General features: G+C 36.0%; 1 protein-coding gene across 2 annotated transcripts in view; it reads left to right on the top strand.

Annotated features, from left to right (window-relative positions):
* The window catches only part of LDAH (lipid droplet associated hydrolase), a 141,429-nt gene that overhangs the window by 4,837 nt on the left and 116,281 nt on the right, over positions 1-20,311 (top strand). For both annotated transcript variants that reach the window (XR_008379646.1, XM_053589131.1), the window contains exons 2-3: positions 6,479-6,634; positions 19,869-20,012. Coding sequence is in view for 1 of the 2 variants with exons in the window: in XM_053589131.1 (XP_053445106.1) it covers positions 6,481-6,634; positions 19,869-20,012 (298 nt within the window). In the remaining variant the exon portion in view is untranslated. The remainder of the gene's footprint in view (positions 1-6,478; positions 6,635-19,868; positions 20,013-20,311) is intronic.

The raw sequence follows: 20,311 nt of genomic DNA, 5'->3' as shown, positions 1-20,311 counted from the left end.
TGTAGATTCTTTTGGACCTCAAGTACAATTCGTAATAGAATAGACATGTTGCTAGCAGGCTGATACAATTCTATTGACTTCAAGGACAATTCATAATAGAATAGACATGTTGCTAGCAGGCCTCTACATCTCGATCCCAAACTCAGGAGCTTTAAGTATTTCACCCTTAGTAAAACATTTACTTTTGCGTTTTAATATTTATGTCACATGAAAATAGTATACATTTCATATTTGCATTTCATAAAAGAAAATTCCTGTTTTTCTTTTAGTTTTTTATGACTATTGGATTTTATTACATATATTTTCTATATCAATTAAGATTATTATATGAATTTTCTCCTTTATTCTGTTAATGTCATAAATTGATTAAAATTTTTAAATATTTAAACAACCTTTCATTTCTGGTGTGTGTGTGTATATATATATATATATCATCATATATTACCATTTCCTATATTACTTGGTCTGCTATTATTTTGAATAGGTTTTCTGCATCTGTGTTCAAGAGAGGGATTGGCCTGTAATTTTCCTTTCGTATGACATCTTTGTCAGATTTTGATATCAAGGTTTGCTGACCTCATAAATTTGGTTGAAAAGTGGTCCTGTTTTTCTATTCTCTGGACCACTCTATGTAAGATTGATGTTATTTCTTCCTTAAGTGTTGACTGTTTCTTCTGGACAGGAATTATGACTTCAGTGTCTTTAAAAGATAAAGTTCTCCTAAGATTCTTTTAGTCTTGCCGGGTGCGGTGGCTCACGCCAGCACTATGGGAAGCTGAGGAGGGAGAATGGCTTGAGCTCAGGAGCTCGAGACTCACCTGAGCGAGAGTGAGCCCCCGACTCATGAAGAAAATGTAGAAAACCAGCCGGGCGCCACAGCGAATGCCTGTAATCCCTGCAGCTTCCAGAGGCTAAGACAGTGGGATGCCCACAGCCCGAGTCTGAGGTTGCAGTGAGCTGTGACACCATTGCACTCTGCTCAGAGCATAGGGTAGGACTGTGTCTCAGCAAAAAAAAAAAAAATTATTCTGGTCTTCTTGTATTTATTTTTCTTAGAATTTGCCCATGTCAAATTTCTTGACATAAATTACTTCATAATATTCTTTTATTATTGTTTTTGATGTCTGTATTATCTGGAGTAATATCCTTTTTCTCTTCTGATATTAGTTATCTATGCACTCTCTTTTTTTGATGGGTCATTTCAGAGGTTTATTTATTTATTTATAAGTCTTGGAATAAACTTCGGGCTTTGCTGATCGTCTCTAATATAAACTTGTTGTCCTCCACCATTAATTTCTACTCTTTATTATCATCTTTTAAAAATTTATTTATATATCATCATATATTTTTCTTATTTCTTAAACTGGGTTGTTAAATCCTTAATTCTCAGCCTTTTTTAATATATGCATTTCTGAGCTTTAAATCGTCCTGTATTCATGTCTGTCTGTATTCCACGCATTTTGATATGTCATGTCTTCTATTCCCTATTCCTTCCTTGCTTTCTGCTCACTTTTATGTTAATTATATTTTTATTTCCTCTTTTATTAACTTCTTGTTACACATTTTTGTACAATTCTTTTTGTGGTTACTGATTTTTTTTAACAGATTTGACAAAAATGTCTCTGGCTTTTCTGATTGTTCTCTGTGGAAGATTATCTGAAAACAAGCTATTCTATCATTGCTAACGTAGATTGAAAATTCTAATATGTATTTCAAACTAATTAAAAAACAACTAATTAAAAACAACTCCCACTTCTATTATTTACCAAACCTTTAATATATATAGATTACTAGCATGATAATGTTTGTTGCTGAAACAATGCAATTAAAAAACAGACTTGCAATAAATCTTCTGTTGGCATTTTTATTTATATTTTTTCTTATATTATGTTTTAATATCAATCACTCATTTTGTACTCTTCTCTGGGCCTTTAAAAATTAAATCTGCACTTGACCCAGTCACAAAGTATTGTATTAGTAGTTTTAATACCAGGAACAGCACTAATTAATTGCCAGTGAAGGCTCAGACACGTGCAAAGTGTATATGCACACAGGACCCAGGACGATGGCACAGTGCACACCGTTGTCCGTATTTGGCAATATTATATATAAAGTTTTTGGCATGTGGGGAAGTGATAGATGCTTCTCACTCACCTTATATGTGTGATAAATATAAGTTATGTTAGATGTTGTTAGTGCTTTAACTTTGAAAGGAAACTGTCTTACTACCATTTTTCTTGTTTAGTTTAATTGAAGTCTATCTGGACATTGTAATATGAGCTTTTAAAGAAACTTTTATTTGCAGTTCTTACATGAAGAAAGCATAATTCTTTCTGAATAGAAAAAACAGAGACATTATTGTACAAGATGTGTTTATAACTCCACTTTTAAGTATTTTTGTTCATTAGTACAGCCTCATTGTTCTTATTGGCTGACTTTATAAGAAATATTAAGTAGATAAATACATATAATATTTAATATACTATATATTTAAACATATAAATACATAATAAATCAGTTAATGACTGGCATATACATATTTGTATCATAAATACTTTAATAAATTTATTATAATAAACTTTATACATTTGAACCTCTAGAATGGTCAAATGCTACTTTCTGTTTTAAATACTGTCTAGGTTTAGATTGAAATGGAAAAAAAGATCTTGCTAAATAACATTTGCCCATTAATGTAAGCAAATGAACACTTATCTCTAAGAAAGAAAATGGGCTTGTCTAAGTTGTATAAATTATACCCACACTTGGTTTTTGTCCAGCGTCAGTCTTGCTGCTTGTCAAAATTGATTTCATTAAAGGTTGCCTATAGGCTGAGGCTGAAGGTGGGTCATCACCTTTTCACAATATATAGTTACAACACATTATCCATTGTTAATCTGCCACTTGTTTGGAGAACCTGAATTACCTTGGATTCTTAGGTAAGGAAGAGTTTTAATTTAAATTCAGAAATACAAGAGTGAAGTAAAATAAAAGATGCTTTTTAAATACATATGTTAACTCCATGTTTTTCAGTTGTATTTTATCTGCAGTGTTGGAGCTTGTTTTGTTTGTTTTCCAATTTGTATAGACTGTGCTTAAGTTTAAGTCTATTTGAATTCTTATTAATTCAGTGGCTAACCAAACTCCAAAAGTATCATTTGCTTGAAGTTAAATATTTATGAATTGAATGTATTTAATAATTTTGTAGTTAATAACATTGAATTTTCTTCTGGTGAAAGTATTAAGTTTAACCAGTGTCTTCTCAGTTAGTGCTCTAATTTAATATTGTGTTTAACAGCAAAATCTAATATTGTTTCTAACACATTATAAACATCAGAACCTTTATAAATATACTGTGTTTTGTGATAGTTTTGGAGACTGTGTTACAGTGACATTTATTAGTGAACTAAAAATACATAAAAAGTGATACTTTATTTGAATAGTCAATCTGTTTTGAATGGTAACGGATCCCATTTTTTAAGTGAAGATTTTTCATTTTTCTAAGTATTTTTATTTAAGAAACTCAGTTTTGGACATTGGTTTAACATTGAGCTTAGAGTATATATGTTTATTTTTTCTTCTCTAAATTCACTAAGTTGACAGTACAAGTAATAAAGGCATAAATGAATAAGGGAAGAGTCAGCATAATATCAGATTAGAGAAATATTAGAAAGCAAATGGATAAATTATAACCAACTTAGCAGAGCAGAGCAGTTTTGTTGGAACGTAATATTCGATCATTATATTGAACTACAATTTATTTAATCGTTCCCTACTGTTGAGTCATATATAAAATTTTCAGTGTCTTTCTGTATAATGGTTTGTTATCATTTACGTAACTATACAGCTATTAATAACCGTTTAGGTTCCTCAGCTTTTCAATGTTATAAATAGCATTCTATGTATGTATCAGTCTTTAAAGAAGAATTTGGGATTTTTTTTCTTAGAACTGATACCCCCAAATGACTGAATCAGAGTTTATGGTTTTAATGGGTATTGACCCATGCTGCCAGATTGCTTTCCAAAGACCATTTTCATTATTACCATCAGTGTGTGGAATTTATCATTTTAGCACATCCTAGCCAGCATGGCATTTTCCTTCAGATGTTCAATCTAGGGGGGAAACAGGTAGTGTTTGTAGTGAATTTCTTGATAGTGGTGCTGTAGGAGAACATGCCAAGACACCAGTAGTGAGTTTTATACAGTAAAGCCTAGCTGACTACTTTTGCCACTGCCACCTTGTGATAAAGACAGGTGCTAGGAATTTAGAGGAAGCAATAATTTGTTTACTTGGGGTGCTTAGGGAAGGTTTCATGTAGGAAGTAGTATTTGAGCTAAATTCTAAGGTAGGAGAAAATTTACAGAGAAAAATATGCGTAGATCGATGAAGGTTGTATCAATCTGTTGTCAAATCAGGAGACAGAAACCCCACTGTAACTTAAATGATTAACATAAAGAATTGTTAGGTTATGATAGGAGAGAAACTATAAAGTGACTATATGAGAACTCTAAAAGGCCCCGAGGGCTGAGGGAAAGTACCCAAGGAAAGACAAAATTGAGATTGAAATAAGGGTTCAGAATTCACTGAAGGTGTGGTTGCAGCCCATTGAACGTAGAGACATTTGCTCAGATGCCAGGGCCAAAGCTGGTACACTGTCGCTGTGTCAGCAGGTCAGCCAAGACTGGTGGGAGAGCTTGCAGAGGTCAAGGCACTGCTGTAGGTATAAGGGAGCCCTGGAGCACATAGTATCTGTGCTAGGGAGGGCCACAGTAATAACCCTAGGGGCGCAGGTGAGTTGAGGCTGGTAGGTGAGTACAGAGGGAGTTGGAGACCCCTTCAGGGACTTGCTGGACTTGGAAGTTGGAGAGGCCTCCCTATGGAGCAATCTAGAGCACTACGTGAACAGATTGGGGCAAGGAAGTTCCAGGCTGCTGTATTGAACAAAGGTTAGGTGGCTGGCTGACCAGGCATGTGTGTAAGGACTGAGGAGAGGGTTTCACCAGCAGGAACCTCGTCTGAGGCTCCTGGCAGCAATGTAGTTACTGCCTGAGTAGAAAGGTGGATGGAGTAAGCCCACAGCAGTTAGCCAGATGCTGGAGAAAGCTATACCTTGGAGGCACTTCGCACTAGACCAGTGGTTTTCAACCTTGGCATTATTGACCTTTGGGGATGGACAATTTGTTGCGGGGGACTGTCCTGTACATTGTAGGATGTTTAGCAGCACCCTCTGCCTCTAGTCACTCTATGCCAGTGGCTCTTCCAAGTTGTGACAATGAAAAATAGTTCCAGATATTGCCATATGTCCTCTGGGGGCAGAATCGTCTCTGGTTGTAAACTGGTACAACAAAGAAATCTCACAGTAGTGGGGCAGTGGAAGGGGGGAAGTAAAAGCTCCAGAAATCTGCTGAGAAAACTCCTTCCTCCTACCAAGTCTCTTCAGTGTACTCTACTGACAGAGCTTAACATCATGGCAGCTGTAAAGGAAAAATATTTCAAGGGCCCAGATCCATTTTCCCAGAGAAGGCTATGGAGGATGAATTTGGAGTGGAGGGGCAATAAACTTATAACTGCATGAAGAGGGAAAGCATTTGGAAGTAGTTAGTATAATATGAGCAAAGTTATAGGAGCAAAAAAGTGTAGGGACACTGAGGCAATGAGAAGGCAGGACAGGCTACAGTGCAAGGTCAGTGTAAAGTGGGAAGAGGAGGAAAGGCTACAAGAGTTCTTCCAGTCTTGACTCTGGGATTTGAGTGAGGGAAGGTAGTGAAAGAGGAAGACAGACCAGCGAAGGTTTGAGATCTGGTGCTGTCAGTAGACAGGGAAAGCTGAGGCAGAGATGGAGGAGTGATAGAAATGATTTGGACCAACATTTTTGCACATACTTAGATTATTCTGAAAATTGTTCATGTGTTACCTCATCTTCTGATTTTACTCCATCTACCCATTTCATAATTTATTTAATAATAATATATTAATTTCATAATAACTAAAAATGCACTTATAGAACTTAACAACAGGAGAGGAGTAATAAAAGGAAATAGGAGGCCGTATGGGGTTCACTGTCCCTCTCACTGTCCTGCTGGGAGAAGGCAAGGGCGAGGCATAACCTCTGCGCTTTGTTCACCAGTCTTCACCAAGGGAAGGAAGTGAGAACTGTCAGTGGAAACACACCGAGCTGAAAGAGAATTGCAGCAGAGGGAAAGTATAAGTTATATTAAGGCATGGTCATTGCCGATTTAGACATGAGAGGACAACCATGGGAAAGGCTAATCTGATTAGATTCAAACCACCTCTATAATGTTATTTTGCCAAAAAATGTGTCTCCCAGTTTCTAACTACCCTTGTGGTTTGTTTTAATCTGTCTTTCAGTCTCTAATCCAGAATAGCTAAATAATGTTGAAATTTGCTCTTTTTTATTTTCTTTGGCTCGTGGTTTTACATTTTACCGACTCTTCATATTGATTTTCTTCCCTTATTTAGAAATGAACTCAAAACTCAAAGAAGACATTCTGGTGCAGGAGGAATTTGTTTTGTGTGGTGGAGTTGAAACGCAGGTTCTAAAATGTGGGCCATGGACTGACTTCTTTAATGATCGAAGTGTCAGCAGACCCAAACTGCTTATTTTTATCATTCCTGGTGAGTATGAAGGTCTGAGTGAGGAGACTTTACACAGACACTCATACCTATGTCTGATTGTAAAACTATTATGGGTTAATTATACAGAATTTGGTAAATATGGAAAACCTAATGAAAGGAAATAAAAATCACTTGACCCATTGATAACAATCATCTTTAATATTTTGATGGCTTGGCTTTGTTTTTCTTCTGTGTGTTTATATTATGTATATTTTGTTGGCTGTTTTACATATGTGTGTATATATCACAATTGGAAGTATACTATGTGGATAGTTTTGTAATGTTCTTTTATAAAAATTCTTAATATTCAGAAATCTATCAAGGTTTTTGACAGTTTCCTAAACTGTTTCTCTGCCTCATTTCAAGATGATTATATGTTTATTTAAAAAGGTTTATTCTGAGATTTGGCAACTCGGTCCCTTGGGACTTTTGCTAGATCACTGTCAGCAGAATACTGGGGTAGATGCTTGTTTGATTGCAGGTATTTGAAGTACTTTTTACATTGTAAGTTTGAGCATATATGTTTATAATCCATTTGGGGTTATTACTCTGTGAATTCCCAGTTTGAAACCCTTGCCTATTTTTCGGTTGCATTATCAATGTTTTTCTTAATGATTTGTAAAAGCTTTTTATTTTAAAGTAAAATTGTTTTCTCTCTCATATATGGCAAGAATCTTTCCTGGTTTGTCTTTTGACGTCATTTACAATGTTCGTTTGGTTGTACAGAAAGTGTCATGGTTATGTGGCCAAAATAGTCAGTTTCTTCCTGCGGTGCATCTTACAAGGGTATATGTGAAACTTAGTAAATGTGGAATGTAAATATCTTAGCACAATAACTGAGAAAATGCCAGGAAGGCTATGTCAACGATTGTGATGAAAGTGGGTCAAACGCTCTGTGAAACTAGTGTATGATGCCCCATGATCATATCAATGTAAACAGCTATGATTTAATAATTTTAAAAAAAGACATAAAACAGACCTGGAAAAAAAAAAAAAGACTTCTAGGTATTATGACTTTTTTAGAAATGCCTTCTCTACTCCAAGATTATGAAATACAGTAGAGCCTCCATCCATAGTTACCCACGTCCCTCCATTGACCGCTTCTTTAAGTTGTCCTAGTTTCACAGACCAGACATGCATCACATGTACTCAATGGAAGTTCCTTATGGTGACCACCTCCATATGTTGACCAGTTTGTTATAGACCGTTGGGTGGTCAACTTACAATGGTTCTACTGTAATCTTTCTTTTTTCTGCCTTGTCTTCCAGTGATTTTATTTTCATTTGTAATCTTTAAGTTTAAAGGATCTAGAATTTAAGGTCAGGAACTGAGGAAGAGATCTAGTTTTCTTCTCCCTCTCCTTAGATGGATTACTGCTTAACCCACAATTATTTATTTATAATCCATCTTTTCCCTACTGACTTGCAGCATTCATTTAAAATGCTGAGAATCTCTTTCTGTATTTTCTGTGTCTTCCTGTGTTCTTCATGTTTTTGATTGATTGATTAATTTATTGAGACAGGATCTCATCTGTCCCTAAGTCAGGGGTACACTGGCATGAACATAGTTCACTATAGCCTTGAACTCTTGGGCATAAGCAATCCTCCTGTCTCAGCCTAGTGGTGGATGGACCTCTAGGTGCACGTAATCGTGCCTGGCTGATTTTTTAATTTTTTTGTGGAGGTGGGGTCTCACTGTGTTGCTCAGGCTGGTCTTGAATTCTTGGCTTCAAATGATTCTCCTGACTCAGCCTTCTAAAGTATTAGGATTATATGTGTGAGACACTGGACCTTGCTGGGTTTTTTTCTTTAAAGATAAAGTTTTATGATATTTTTATGTATCTTTTAGAACCTGCCCCGGCTCACTTTTATTCTTTTCCAGCGTATTTTTGTCCTCTCTTCTTTTGCCTTCACAGTATTTTTATTTTTATTTTGCTTCATTAGGAGAAAAAAAAAAGACTGTATGATGTTTAAAGTCAATTTTTCTAGTTCCAGCTAATAGTCTCAGAGGCAAACACTTTCAGTAGTGGGTTATTCCTCTGATATTTAGTCCACATTTTTAAATGAAAGACTTATATTAATCTTTCTTGAATTTTCAATATTAGACATTTATCTATTGACTTCCTCCATGAAAGAAAAGGATTAGCTTTCTTAGATGTTCCCTTCTCAATGAACAAGCATGCACCCTTTTGGTTAGATGAGTATTCATTTAGTTTGTTATTATGACATTATCTTATATTATATTATAGCCAAGCCTATTGGAAATTATACTTACATTTTCTTTCTTGTATATTTTTGTTTGCTTTCCTTGGGTTAAAGTTAATTATTGGTTTAGGTATTTTTGTTTGTTTGTTTTTACTTAGTTTTCTCATTTATCCTGGAACTGTTCTCTAGAAGTGAAAAAATCCTCTCAATACATTTGAATAATCAGTTTATTTTTGTCTTGGAGCTATCCCTCCAGACCACTCTGGTCTTGGGCTATAGCCTGGACTGATTGATCTCCAGGCCTGCTCATAGCTGCCGTCCTGGGGATTCCTGTCACTTTCTCCTGGAGCCTGTGTTTTCCTCTTTCTTAATTTATTCCCTTGTTTTTGGTGGAGCACATCTAATAGTCTCCTGAGAAGAGGTACAGGAGAAGTAATCTTTTAAAGATACAGCATGTTAAAAAATGTCTTATTAGACTTTTAGTTTAGAAATAATTTTTTTACATATACATGTGTTTATTAGGTTTCCACTTTTGCCTTCACAGAATTAAAAAGGCTTAAAATTTAATAACAATAACAATAACAATGTTTAAGATAAGGATTAAAACTAAAAACCTCGTAAAGAATGAACAACAATAAATACATTCAGAAAAGAAATCAGATGATTGCTTCATCAAAATATTAAGCAATAATAATAATGCAAAGAAAGTAACATTCACATTGTCAGATAAGAGTATGTGTATTATACAATGCTTTGACTCTGAGGTTCAGAATGGAGTCATCAGTTGAAATAATTTTTTCTTATAATTTGTAGAGCATTAATCATTGTTTTCGGGGTTCAGAGCTGCCTATGAGAAGGCTTGGTATCATTCTGATTTTTGATCTATTGTAACTGAAGTGTCCTCTACACCCCTTTGAAATCCTTTGGAACCCTTTTCTTTGTTCTGTGACTCCGAAATTTTACAGTGAAGCGCCTTAGTGTGAGTGTCTTTGTCGTACATTCTACTTGGGGTTTGGGGACCCTTTTAAACCAGAAAATCATGTACTTCAGTTCAAAGAGCTATTTTTTTCCCCTCTTCTCTGTTTTTACAGTCTGCTGTTTAATGGATGCAGTGTCGTTTTCTTTGGCAACTTGTATTTGTAAGAGTTTTCATTGTGTTCCTTTTTCTGTTGGTTTGCAGTAGTGTTCATTTTTCCTGAAATGTCTGGTAATCCTTCATTATCTATTCATTTTAAAGAAGACACAACAGATTGAAAGCTTTGTATTCAGGAGTGGGGCTTGTCCACAGGTGTGCCTAGAGTGATATTTTGGTTTGCTTGGACTATAGGAACTTCTAAGATGTGACTTTCTGTCTAAAACTGGCAGTCCTGGGCAAAACAGGGTGGTTAGACATCCTAGCTGAGTCTCATCCTAAGGTGATTGGATAGGAATCCATGATTTCATTGGGGAATTTCCAGCTTTCAATCTGAAGCTCTTTCTTGGATTGTTCAGTTTTCCCAGGAAGAAATCTTCCAATCTCTTGTTGAAAGTTAGAAGCCTGTCTTTAAATGTTCAGAGCAGAACAGGAGAGAGGCAGTTTCAGTGTTTAGTTACACATAATCTAAGCTCTTCTCAATGTGGTACTTCTATTCTTAGCTGGACTAAAATTCCTACTCCAGAATCTCTCTTTATTTTAACCTTTTCTGGGAATAAACCTCAAGTCTTCTGCCAGGATATAACAGTCGTTTTTGAAATCAATCTGTCAGTATCTATTAAAATTAAAAATACATGTAATCTGCCAATAGTGAGGAGAGTTTGATATTGTAGATGTGTCAAAAGGAGATTTGGAAGCCACTAGATAAAATAGGATAGAGAAAATAAGTAGAAAGATTATCTTGGACTAGAAAAGGGATATGCCTTTGAGATTAGGAAGATGTAGGTGAAGTTGTTTACTAAAACAGAGACAGGTGAAGGCATTACAGAGGGGAGTGAAGTGGTTCCTGCCTCCTGACTTCTGTTTTCTCTGTTAAGAGTTGAGGTCATTTGTTGAGAGTGAGGATGCTGAAGGGTGCATAGGGGCCTTGAGGAAAGTGGTCAGCATTTACAGCAGTAGATATACAGGATATATATATATATAAAAGAAACAATTGTCCACCAAAAATAAGTAGATGTATTTTAGGGAAGCTCTGTAATTGAATAGCAGGTTTACTGGGGTGATGTGTAAAAGAGCAGATACTTGAACTGGAAAAGGCCTATCAGAATTAGGATGCTTTGAATGTTAACCATTTCTGGTTATTGGAAAAAATGTAGGCCTGTGGTTCTGAAAGTTAGTGTCAGGCCCATGAATATCATCTAGAACTTTAGTTAGAAATGCAAGTTCTTAGGCCTTATCTCTGACCTTCTGAACCAGAAAGTCAGGGGGTTGGGCAATCAGTGTTTTAATAAGCTGTCCAGGGGATTATGATAGTCACACCTAATCTAGGATGTTGCCATAGGAATTAGTTGCTTAAGTTTAACATAGGTGAAGTTCTTTAGATTTGGTCACAGGAATGAATTGTGGAATAAAGGTGTTGGCTTCATACCTCCAACTGGATTTTGAAATCTCTTAAGACAGGGTGTGGCAAGTGCAACTGTCACTGAAGAGTCAGAGTTTCCAGGGAATGTGGAGCAACTAAAAACTTGATAGATGGGAGTAGAGGTTTGAGTCTTAAAAAGAGGAGAGGTAAAATAGTAAGAGGAGAAGACAGCCCATTCTATTTCTCCACTTAGAGCTTTTCATTTACTCAACCATTGCCTAGCTACTACAAATACTTTGTTGTAAAATCTTTGCTCTCATTGAGTATACAAAGTGTTAGAGAAGAGAGAGTGACCTCTACTAAAGAAGCTTGAAAGGACAGGAGTCCATGGCAGGGGAGAGCCATGTTTCAGATATAATGAGGAGATAGAGGCACTATGGATGGTGGGAAGCTTGAAACATTCATTTTATAATACCATTGTGTATAGTGCTGTGACATTTTCAGAACGCATTTCATTTCTTAGTTCTTTTAAGTTTGCTCTTCTGTTTTCGTTGCTGCACTTGGCTCTTCTCTTTAAATTCCTGAGATCTGTAGTCTGGTGCCACTCATTAGATTTAGAAGGCAGAATTGCATTTTATTTGAGGGGGCCTAGTCAATTTGTATTATTGAGGAAATTAGGATGACAGTATTTTAAGGATTAGTAAGCCAGGGGAGGGGGAGGACATGAGATCTCACCAAATGGAACTTTACCCTGGAAGTGAGAACAATGTAACCTAAATATTGTACCTTCATATTAATTTGAATAAAGGTTAAAAAAAAGTCAACAAAAAAATTAGTAAGCCATTATATACACCAAGTTATGTCCATCTCTGATAAAGTGACATACATTTCATTTAAAATCATTCTGCTTTTACAGCTATCAAAATTAGTTCTATACTTTTAGGTTAGTAATGATAATGAAGAGTGATTTAGGAAAATTCACAGATTAGAGAATTGTTTATTTAGTGTCATCTTTCCCAGCGAACCTTTGATCTAGAATTTCTGTTAAGTAACGTCCTTGGTTTTTCTTTAAGTAGTGAAATGAGGAAAGGGAGGCAATTTGAGGATTTACTATGGAACATACTGAATTATTGTAATTCTCAGATGGTCATGGGGGATTCTACAATAACGTTATCTTGTTCTGTGAGCATTGTGATAGGAGATAGAGTGGACAAGGTTCCATGGATGAACTCAAAGTTCTGCCCACATGAGAACCTACTATTTAGCTGCTGTGCCATATTCACTTGATATATGGTGGGTTTTGTCCCCGAAAGTATAACATTAACTGGGAAGTGTAAGTCTACAATTACAGTGTTGACTAGAGTTTATTGGCAGTCAGGGCCTAGAGATAATCACCATAGACTCTCTTATACTTTGTTTAGGCATTTGAGTATTATGTGTTTGTCCAGATTTTCATATAAATCTTTATGAAATGTTTTATTTACATGTCTATGTTGGAATGTTTCCCAACACCTAGAGATCACTTTCAACCTCTCTCTTTCTCTCTCTCTGTACGTGTATGTGTTTATCTGTATCTATTTCTTCATCTTGTTTAGTTGTATTAACATGGCCCTTTCAATTTCCTTTGTGGTTTCTGAACCAGGAAGTTTAGTTCATGGTTTATAAAGTTTAATATAAGCCATAACACTAAAGTGGTGAAGTATGAAGTCCTGTATACAATGATATTTAAGTGTTTGCATTGCATTTACCACTTCTGTCTATAATAAAGTTAGATTTTCATGTTACCAGCCAAGCATTCAGTTTGTATGTGAGTTCCATGTGCTTAGCCTCCTGCTGCTATTGCCACTGGTTACAGAGAACTGTAAATATAACAAGCAATGGCTACTGTTAAAGAAATTAAACTTAAGTTTGGTTAAGAAGACTTACCTAATGAGAAATAATTTAAGTACAGTGATATTGGCTGAGCTTGATGATTCATGCCTGTAATCCTAGCACTTTGGGAGGCTGAGATGGGATGATCATTTTAGGTCAAGAGTTCAAGACTATCCTGAGCAAGTGTGAGACCTCATCTCTACCAAAAATAGGAAATATTAGCTGGGCATTGTGCACATCTGTAGTCTCAGATTCTTGGGAGCCTGACTCAGGAGAATTACTTGAGCCCAGAAGTTTGAGGTTGCAATGAGCTAGAATGACACTACTGTACTCCACCTGGGGCAGTGTGTAAGACACTGTCTCAAGAAAGAAAAATTATATCATATATGTTATGTTTCTCTGCTTACGGTATGGGCTCAAGGGGAAGAGAAAATTAACACCTTAATTATGAATACTCAAGGCCGGCCCTGTATTTTATATTGTATTCCCCAGGCCTCCAGGGGAGTAGATGCTGTATATTCCACAGATATAAAAGGGGATAAAGGAACTAGAAAGATACCCACTGTTTGGATAGCTGTACACCTATGTGATCTCACTTGCGTGTAGCCTCAGTTTCAACTATATGCTGGTTATTCCTTACTCTTTATATATACGGTAGAACCTCTGTAAGTTGACCATCCAAGGGACTGGAACAAAGTGGTCAACATAAGGAACTAGGCCTTCTGTACTGATAGGTACATGTGTTGCATGTCCAGTCTATGCAAATTAGGTCGTTTAAGGAGACGGTCAATCTAGAGAGGTGGTCAACTCTGAAGGTACTACTGTACATATTTTTAATTGACAAATAAAAATTATATATTCAATATGACGTTTCGATATGCCTTTTTCTTACAAGAACACTTAAAATCTGTTCTCTCAGCTATTGTCAGGAGTCTAATAGGTTGTTATCCTACAGCCTCCAGGATATATAATAGATCTCTTGAACTTATTCTTCCTACCTGAAATTTTATATTCTTTGACTAATATCTCCCCAGTGTCTTCACCTCTAGCTCATGATAAACATTGTTCTACTTTCTGTGTCTATGAGTTTGACATATTTTATTTTATTTTTAAATGGAATTCTTATTGCAGAGTTTGACATTTTATATTCTACATATAAGTGAGATCCTGGAACAGTTGTCTTTCTGTTCCTGCCTTATTACACTTAACATCCTCCAGATTTATTCATGTTGTTGCAAATGGTAGAATTTCCTTCTTTTTTAAGGTTGAATAGTATTCTGTTGTGTATATATATAACACATTTTCTTTATCCATTCTCCCGCTAATGGAACACTTAGCTTGTTTCCATGTCTTGGCTATTGTGAATAATGCTGCAATGCATGTGGGAGTACAGATTTCTCTTCAAGATACTGATTTTGGCTTTTTTTAGATATATACTCAGAAGTGGAATTACTGGATCACATGGTAGTTCTATTTTCAATTTTTTAAGAAACCTCTATATGCTTTTCTGTAATGTTTGCACCAATACACATTTCTACCAACAGCGTACAAGGGTTTCCTTTTCTCTACGTCTTCACCAAGGTTTGTTATCTCTTAACTTTTTTTTTCCTTTTTTTGAGGTAGGATCTTTCTCTGCTCCCACTATACCCCTGGCTAGAGTATAGTGGCATTATTATTGCCCGCTAATTTCTTTTATCTTTTTGTAGAGATGGGCCTCACTCTTGCTTAGACTGGTCTTGAACTCTTAGCCTCAAGCAATCTTCTCACCTGGCCTCTCAAAGTGCTAGGATTACAGGCATGAGCCCACCACACATGGCTTGACTTTTTGATAATAGCTATTCTAACAGAGGTGAGATGCTCACTGTGGATTTGATTTCTCTTTCCCTGAGGACTAGTGATGTCGATGTGTTTCTCATATGCCTGGTGGCCATTTGTGTGTCTTCTTCTAAGAAATGTCCATTGGGTACTTTGTGTATTTTTTCACTGGGCTATTTGTTTTCTTGCTATTGAATTGTATGTATTTATATATTTTGGATATTAACCGATTATCAGATAAAGAGTATAATATCCATATGGTTATAAAAAAGGTAAAAGGAAAAGAAAGAAGAAACACTTTATGGAACAAAGATATTGAACAATCTTCAACTTCTATCAAGAGAAGAAAAGGGGCAGTATAGTGTGTGTCACTATCTGTCATTTGCATAAAAAGTGAGAAAAAGTATGTACATAAAATATCTGAAAGAGCACACAACAAAATGATAACATTGGTTTTTACAGAGGAACTCTATTGGAGCTGAGCAGCAGCTGCCCCCTAAAGACAGGGGCCTAGATTTTATGTTGGAACCATTCCTACCACTTCTGCCTCCCCGCATTAATACCTCTCTGGCCCCTCTAGGCATTTGGGGGGGAAATTAACTTATTTTCAGTGGAAATGAATATTTATTTGGAATAAAAATGTAAACCTTAAGAAGATACAGATTACAGATATGACAAAGTCCTAGAAATACTGCAAAATCCAAAAAACAACAGATTTTAAATTATTTACCTGCCTGAAAGCTTTGTTTCCTACATTTATTGGCTGCATTCTCTGTGTATTTTATTATGACAATGCAGTTTCAAGTGGCAATTGTTTCATAATATTTTCTATAGAGAGACTAAAAAGATATTCAGTCTGCTTTTTAGCATATTTGAGTGAATGATTTTTTTAATATCAATATGTAGGTTACATAAAATATACAAGTTCACACATAGATATACTGGGTAGCCATAAAGTTCATGTGCAATTTTAAATAGTGTGCCATTTATTGGTATGAGAGTATTGTTGGCTCCATACAACGAGTTAGAAAATATTTCTTCCTCTTCTGTTTTCTAGAACAGTTTGTACAGATTTGGTATTATTTCTTTCTTTATGTTTGTTTTGGACTTCACCAATGAAGCTATAAGGGCCTGGATTTTCTTTGTGGAAAGGTTTTTAACTTATATTTCAATTAATTTAATCAATACAGGGCCATTCAGATTATCTATTTCTTCCTGAGTAACCTTTGGTAGTTTGCATCTTTCTAGAAAACTGTCCATCTCATCTAAGTTTCCAAATTTATTGCTATAATATTTTTATAATATTTCCTAATAATTTTAATACAGAAACAATGTTTTTTAAAATTTAAATCTGATCATGCCTTACCCTTGCTTAATCTTTTCTTTCTTATTATTTTTTTTTTTTTTCGAGACAGAGCCTCAAGCTGTCACCCCAGGTAGAGTACTGTGGCATCACAGCTTATAGCAACCTCCAACACCAGGGCTCAAGCGATTTACCTGCCTCCGCCTCCCAAGTAGCTGGGACTACAGGCGCCCGCCACAACGCCCGGCTGTTTTTTGGTTGCAGCCATCATTGTTGTTTGGCGGCCCGGGCTGGATTCAAACCCGCCAGCTCAGGTGTATGTGGCTGGAGCCTTAGCCGCTTGAGCCACAAGCGCCGAGCCATGCTTAATCTTTTCTAACATTACTTCAGTTCAGTCATATGTCCTATCATGGTGTACATGGTGCTTCATGATTGCCTTTCTCCTCTGTTCTAACCTCGTCTCGTATAAGATTCTGCCTCTCACTGTGCACTGTATCTTAGATGTCCAAGAATTGTGGACGATCTTCTGTGTTTTCAAGAGGCAAGCTCTCTATATCTTGAAGGCCTTTACATTTGTTCTCCTCCCTTCCTAGTATTTATTCTCTTCCTTCAAATGTTCACAAGGTTTCTTGTCTTTTAAGTCTCAGCTAATGCCAACTCCTCAGACCTTTTCTTCAGGCCATCCTAATCTCTAACCTTCTCTATCTCATGATCCTTCGTTAGAGCCGTCAGACTTTTTAATTGTCTCGCTAAATTAGTTGTATGTGAATATTCTGTCACTAGTATATAAATTATGAAAGGGCTCTCACCTGACTTATGCCTAACATAGTGACTTTCAGACAGTAAAGTGCTCAAAATATAAATTGATGGCTAAGAGAAGATGCAAAAGAGTCTATTATACTAAATAGAATGAAAGAACATGAAGTATTTGGCATCATTATTTACCTGAGGTTGATAAAATAGTGGATCAGAAAGCTTAAGGGGAAGAACTCAGAATTTAAACAGAGATAGGGAGGAAAAATTGTCTTACAGCAGTTCTGTTGTCTAGTTCTCATTGGTTTTTACATATCCTATCATGGTAACTCATGAATTTCAATCATGTAGTTATTATCTTTGGCATCTCCTTAATGTTAAGCCAATTTTTAATTATACTCATAATTATTGTAATCATAGCTACCACTTATTCAGCTCCTACTATATGCCAAATAGTGTGCAAGTGGTTGTACGTTCATCCCTAAAGATAATGCCAACCATTTTATATAGCTGTTGTAACATTACTTAAAACAAGAGACACAAAAGAACGCACATTAGATCACCAATTTAGCATTATTATTTTCTTTTGTATATTCTTTCAGTCATCAAATATATATTGAGCACTTATAGCATCTTGCGACCTTGGGCAAGATATTTAACCTCTCTGTACCTCAGTCTTCTCATCCATAAAATGAAAAGAATAATAGTACTATTTATATCAGGGCTAAATGAATTATTTATGTAAAACACTTAAACGCAGCCTACCATGTAATAAGTTGTAGTACCTAAAAATGTTAGCTATTATTGTTTTCTTCCAATGAAGAAGTCTATAGATTTCCTTACTGAGCAACAGAAACATTTGGAAATATGACATAACACATTCCTAGAAGGTTACAGTAATGTAAAAAATAGCAATTCTTTCTAAAATAATCTGTTAATGGTAGAATTTCAAATGGAATCCCAGAGAGATTTTTAAAAATTGAAACTACTGAAAATAATCTGAAAGTTTATGAGACCAGCCTAAGAAATTGAGGAAAAGGAAAATAAAGAGACGGGATTTGCCCTACTAGTTACTGAAACATTAAAACAAAAATGTAGTAATTAAGACAGTATGGTACTGGCAGAGGAGAAAAGGAAAAATAAACAGAATTATTTGGAATCAGAATTAGCAAGCTAATGTAAAAAGTTAGTATTGGATCAGAAGACATTTCAAATCAGTGCAGAAAGAATGGGTTATATAATAAATGGTCTTGGGACACTTGGCTAGTCATTTGGAAAGAAGTTGGATTGCTATTTTGTTCTTTGTACCAAAAAATATTTCAAACTTACTGAAGATTTAAATTTAAAAGACATGAAACAATGCCCTCCATAGCCACCATAGATGCCGTAGAAGTTACACCTCCTTTCTCCCAGTGTCCAGTAAACTGACCAACAAGCATATTATACTCATGTTTGAGTTACTTATCACCCTGTTTGGCAAAGATGGCAATAGCACTATCACAAAAAGGCATTTGGAACTTGGGTCACTAGGTTAGAACATAATAGATGCAGAATACCAATATGCACGATAAAGTATCATACACAGATTATTATTATGGCTAGCCATTGTTGTACACGTTTGAGTAGCTAGCATTTATACAGTAATACTGCGCTTCAGACAGCGTTGAGGTGCTTTACATAGTTCAGTTCACTTAGTCTTCACATGAGGTAGTACGATAATTATCCCCATTTTATGGATGAGGAGCTCTAGACACAGAGAAGTTAAATAACTTGTCAAATCTCATGTAGTTGTTAAGTGACAAAGCTTGATTCCAGCCCAGGCAGTCTGGCTCCAGACTGAAAGATGTGAACAGTGGAGAAGAAATTGGTAAAATTTGACAGGGATCTTTATTTACATCAAAGAACGTTTATTTATTGTTTCTCTGTAACTAACCCACATCAAAAATACTTTCTGTTTACGCACTACACACAAAAAGAACCTGCATGTGTTTTTCGGTGGTCTTCTCCCCAAAAGTTCAAACTGTATATCTGTTTAGGATATAAGTAGTTATGACAAGTGACAAGAAAACAGTAGACCAGTGGTTCTCAACCTTCCTAATGCCGCAACCCTTGAATGCAGTTCCTCTGGGTTGTGACCTACAGGTTGAGAACCGCTGCAGTAGACTCTTGAACGTTCTCTTTTTGTATGATTCCTACACTGTTTTGTCTGCTCTATTTCTAGTTTTCATGCAGTTTGGTAATTGAGCATAATCAAATCTTGAGGGATCTTAAAGCAGCAGTCCACAACCGTTTTGGCAACAGAGACCCGTTTCATGGAAGATAATTTTTCCACGGACTGCGGGTGTGGGGTGTGGGATGTGGCAGTGGGACAGGAGGTGGAGCTCAGGCGGTGATGCTGTGGGGCCTGGATCCTAATGGTCCATAGACTGGTAGTGGTCTGTGACCTGGAGATTAGGGACTGCAGCCTTAGGGGCAGTATTAAAGACTTCAGGCTTTATTGGGATGACAATGGGAAGCTGCTACTGAAGGGTATTTAAATAGGGCACTGCTATGATTTTAATTGAAGTCTGAAGATTTCTCTTCCTGGGGACTCCAAAGAATTCAGGAGAGAATAGGAGGAGAAATAGACCCTTCTTTTTATTTTATTTTTTTATTATTAAATCATAGCTGTGTACATTACTGCGATCATGGGGCACCATACACTGGTTTTATGACCCTTCTTTTTTAGTCTGCATACCGTCTTATATGGTTTATTGCTGTGATTAATCTAAGATCTGTGTTTCTTTTTTTAGGTAACCCAGGTTTTCCTTCCTTTTACGTGCCATTTGCGAAGGCTTTATACTCCTTGACAAACCGACACTTTCCAGTTTGGATTATCAGTCATGCTGGGCATGTCTTGGCCCCCAAAGACAAGAAGGTTCTTACAGCATCAGAGGGTACGTTCTTGTTAACATCTCCTTTCCTTTACACTGGATGTATGTTTGTGTTTCTAGAAAGCCTGCTAAGGCTACAAGGTACATAAGTGGAAACCTCTTTTCATGGCATTAGGTACATTATAATATTTTTTATAATATTAGGGTTTTTAGAAACATTTTAATTCTTCTGCAGCTGATTTTCTGTAAGAATTTGGATGGATCCAATAATCTATGACTTACCTTTTTTATTTACCAATTAGTGATCAAATACATGCTTTTTGAGTGTGTATTATTTTTCCAGGGTTGTACTAAGAAGAATG

Source organism: Nycticebus coucang, chromosome 4 (genome assembly GCF_027406575.1).
Source record: "Nycticebus coucang isolate mNycCou1 chromosome 4, mNycCou1.pri, whole genome shotgun sequence".
NCBI lineage: Eukaryota > Metazoa > Chordata > Mammalia > Primates > Lorisidae > Nycticebus > Nycticebus coucang.
This window is presented reverse-complemented; position numbering and strand designations above follow the sequence as displayed.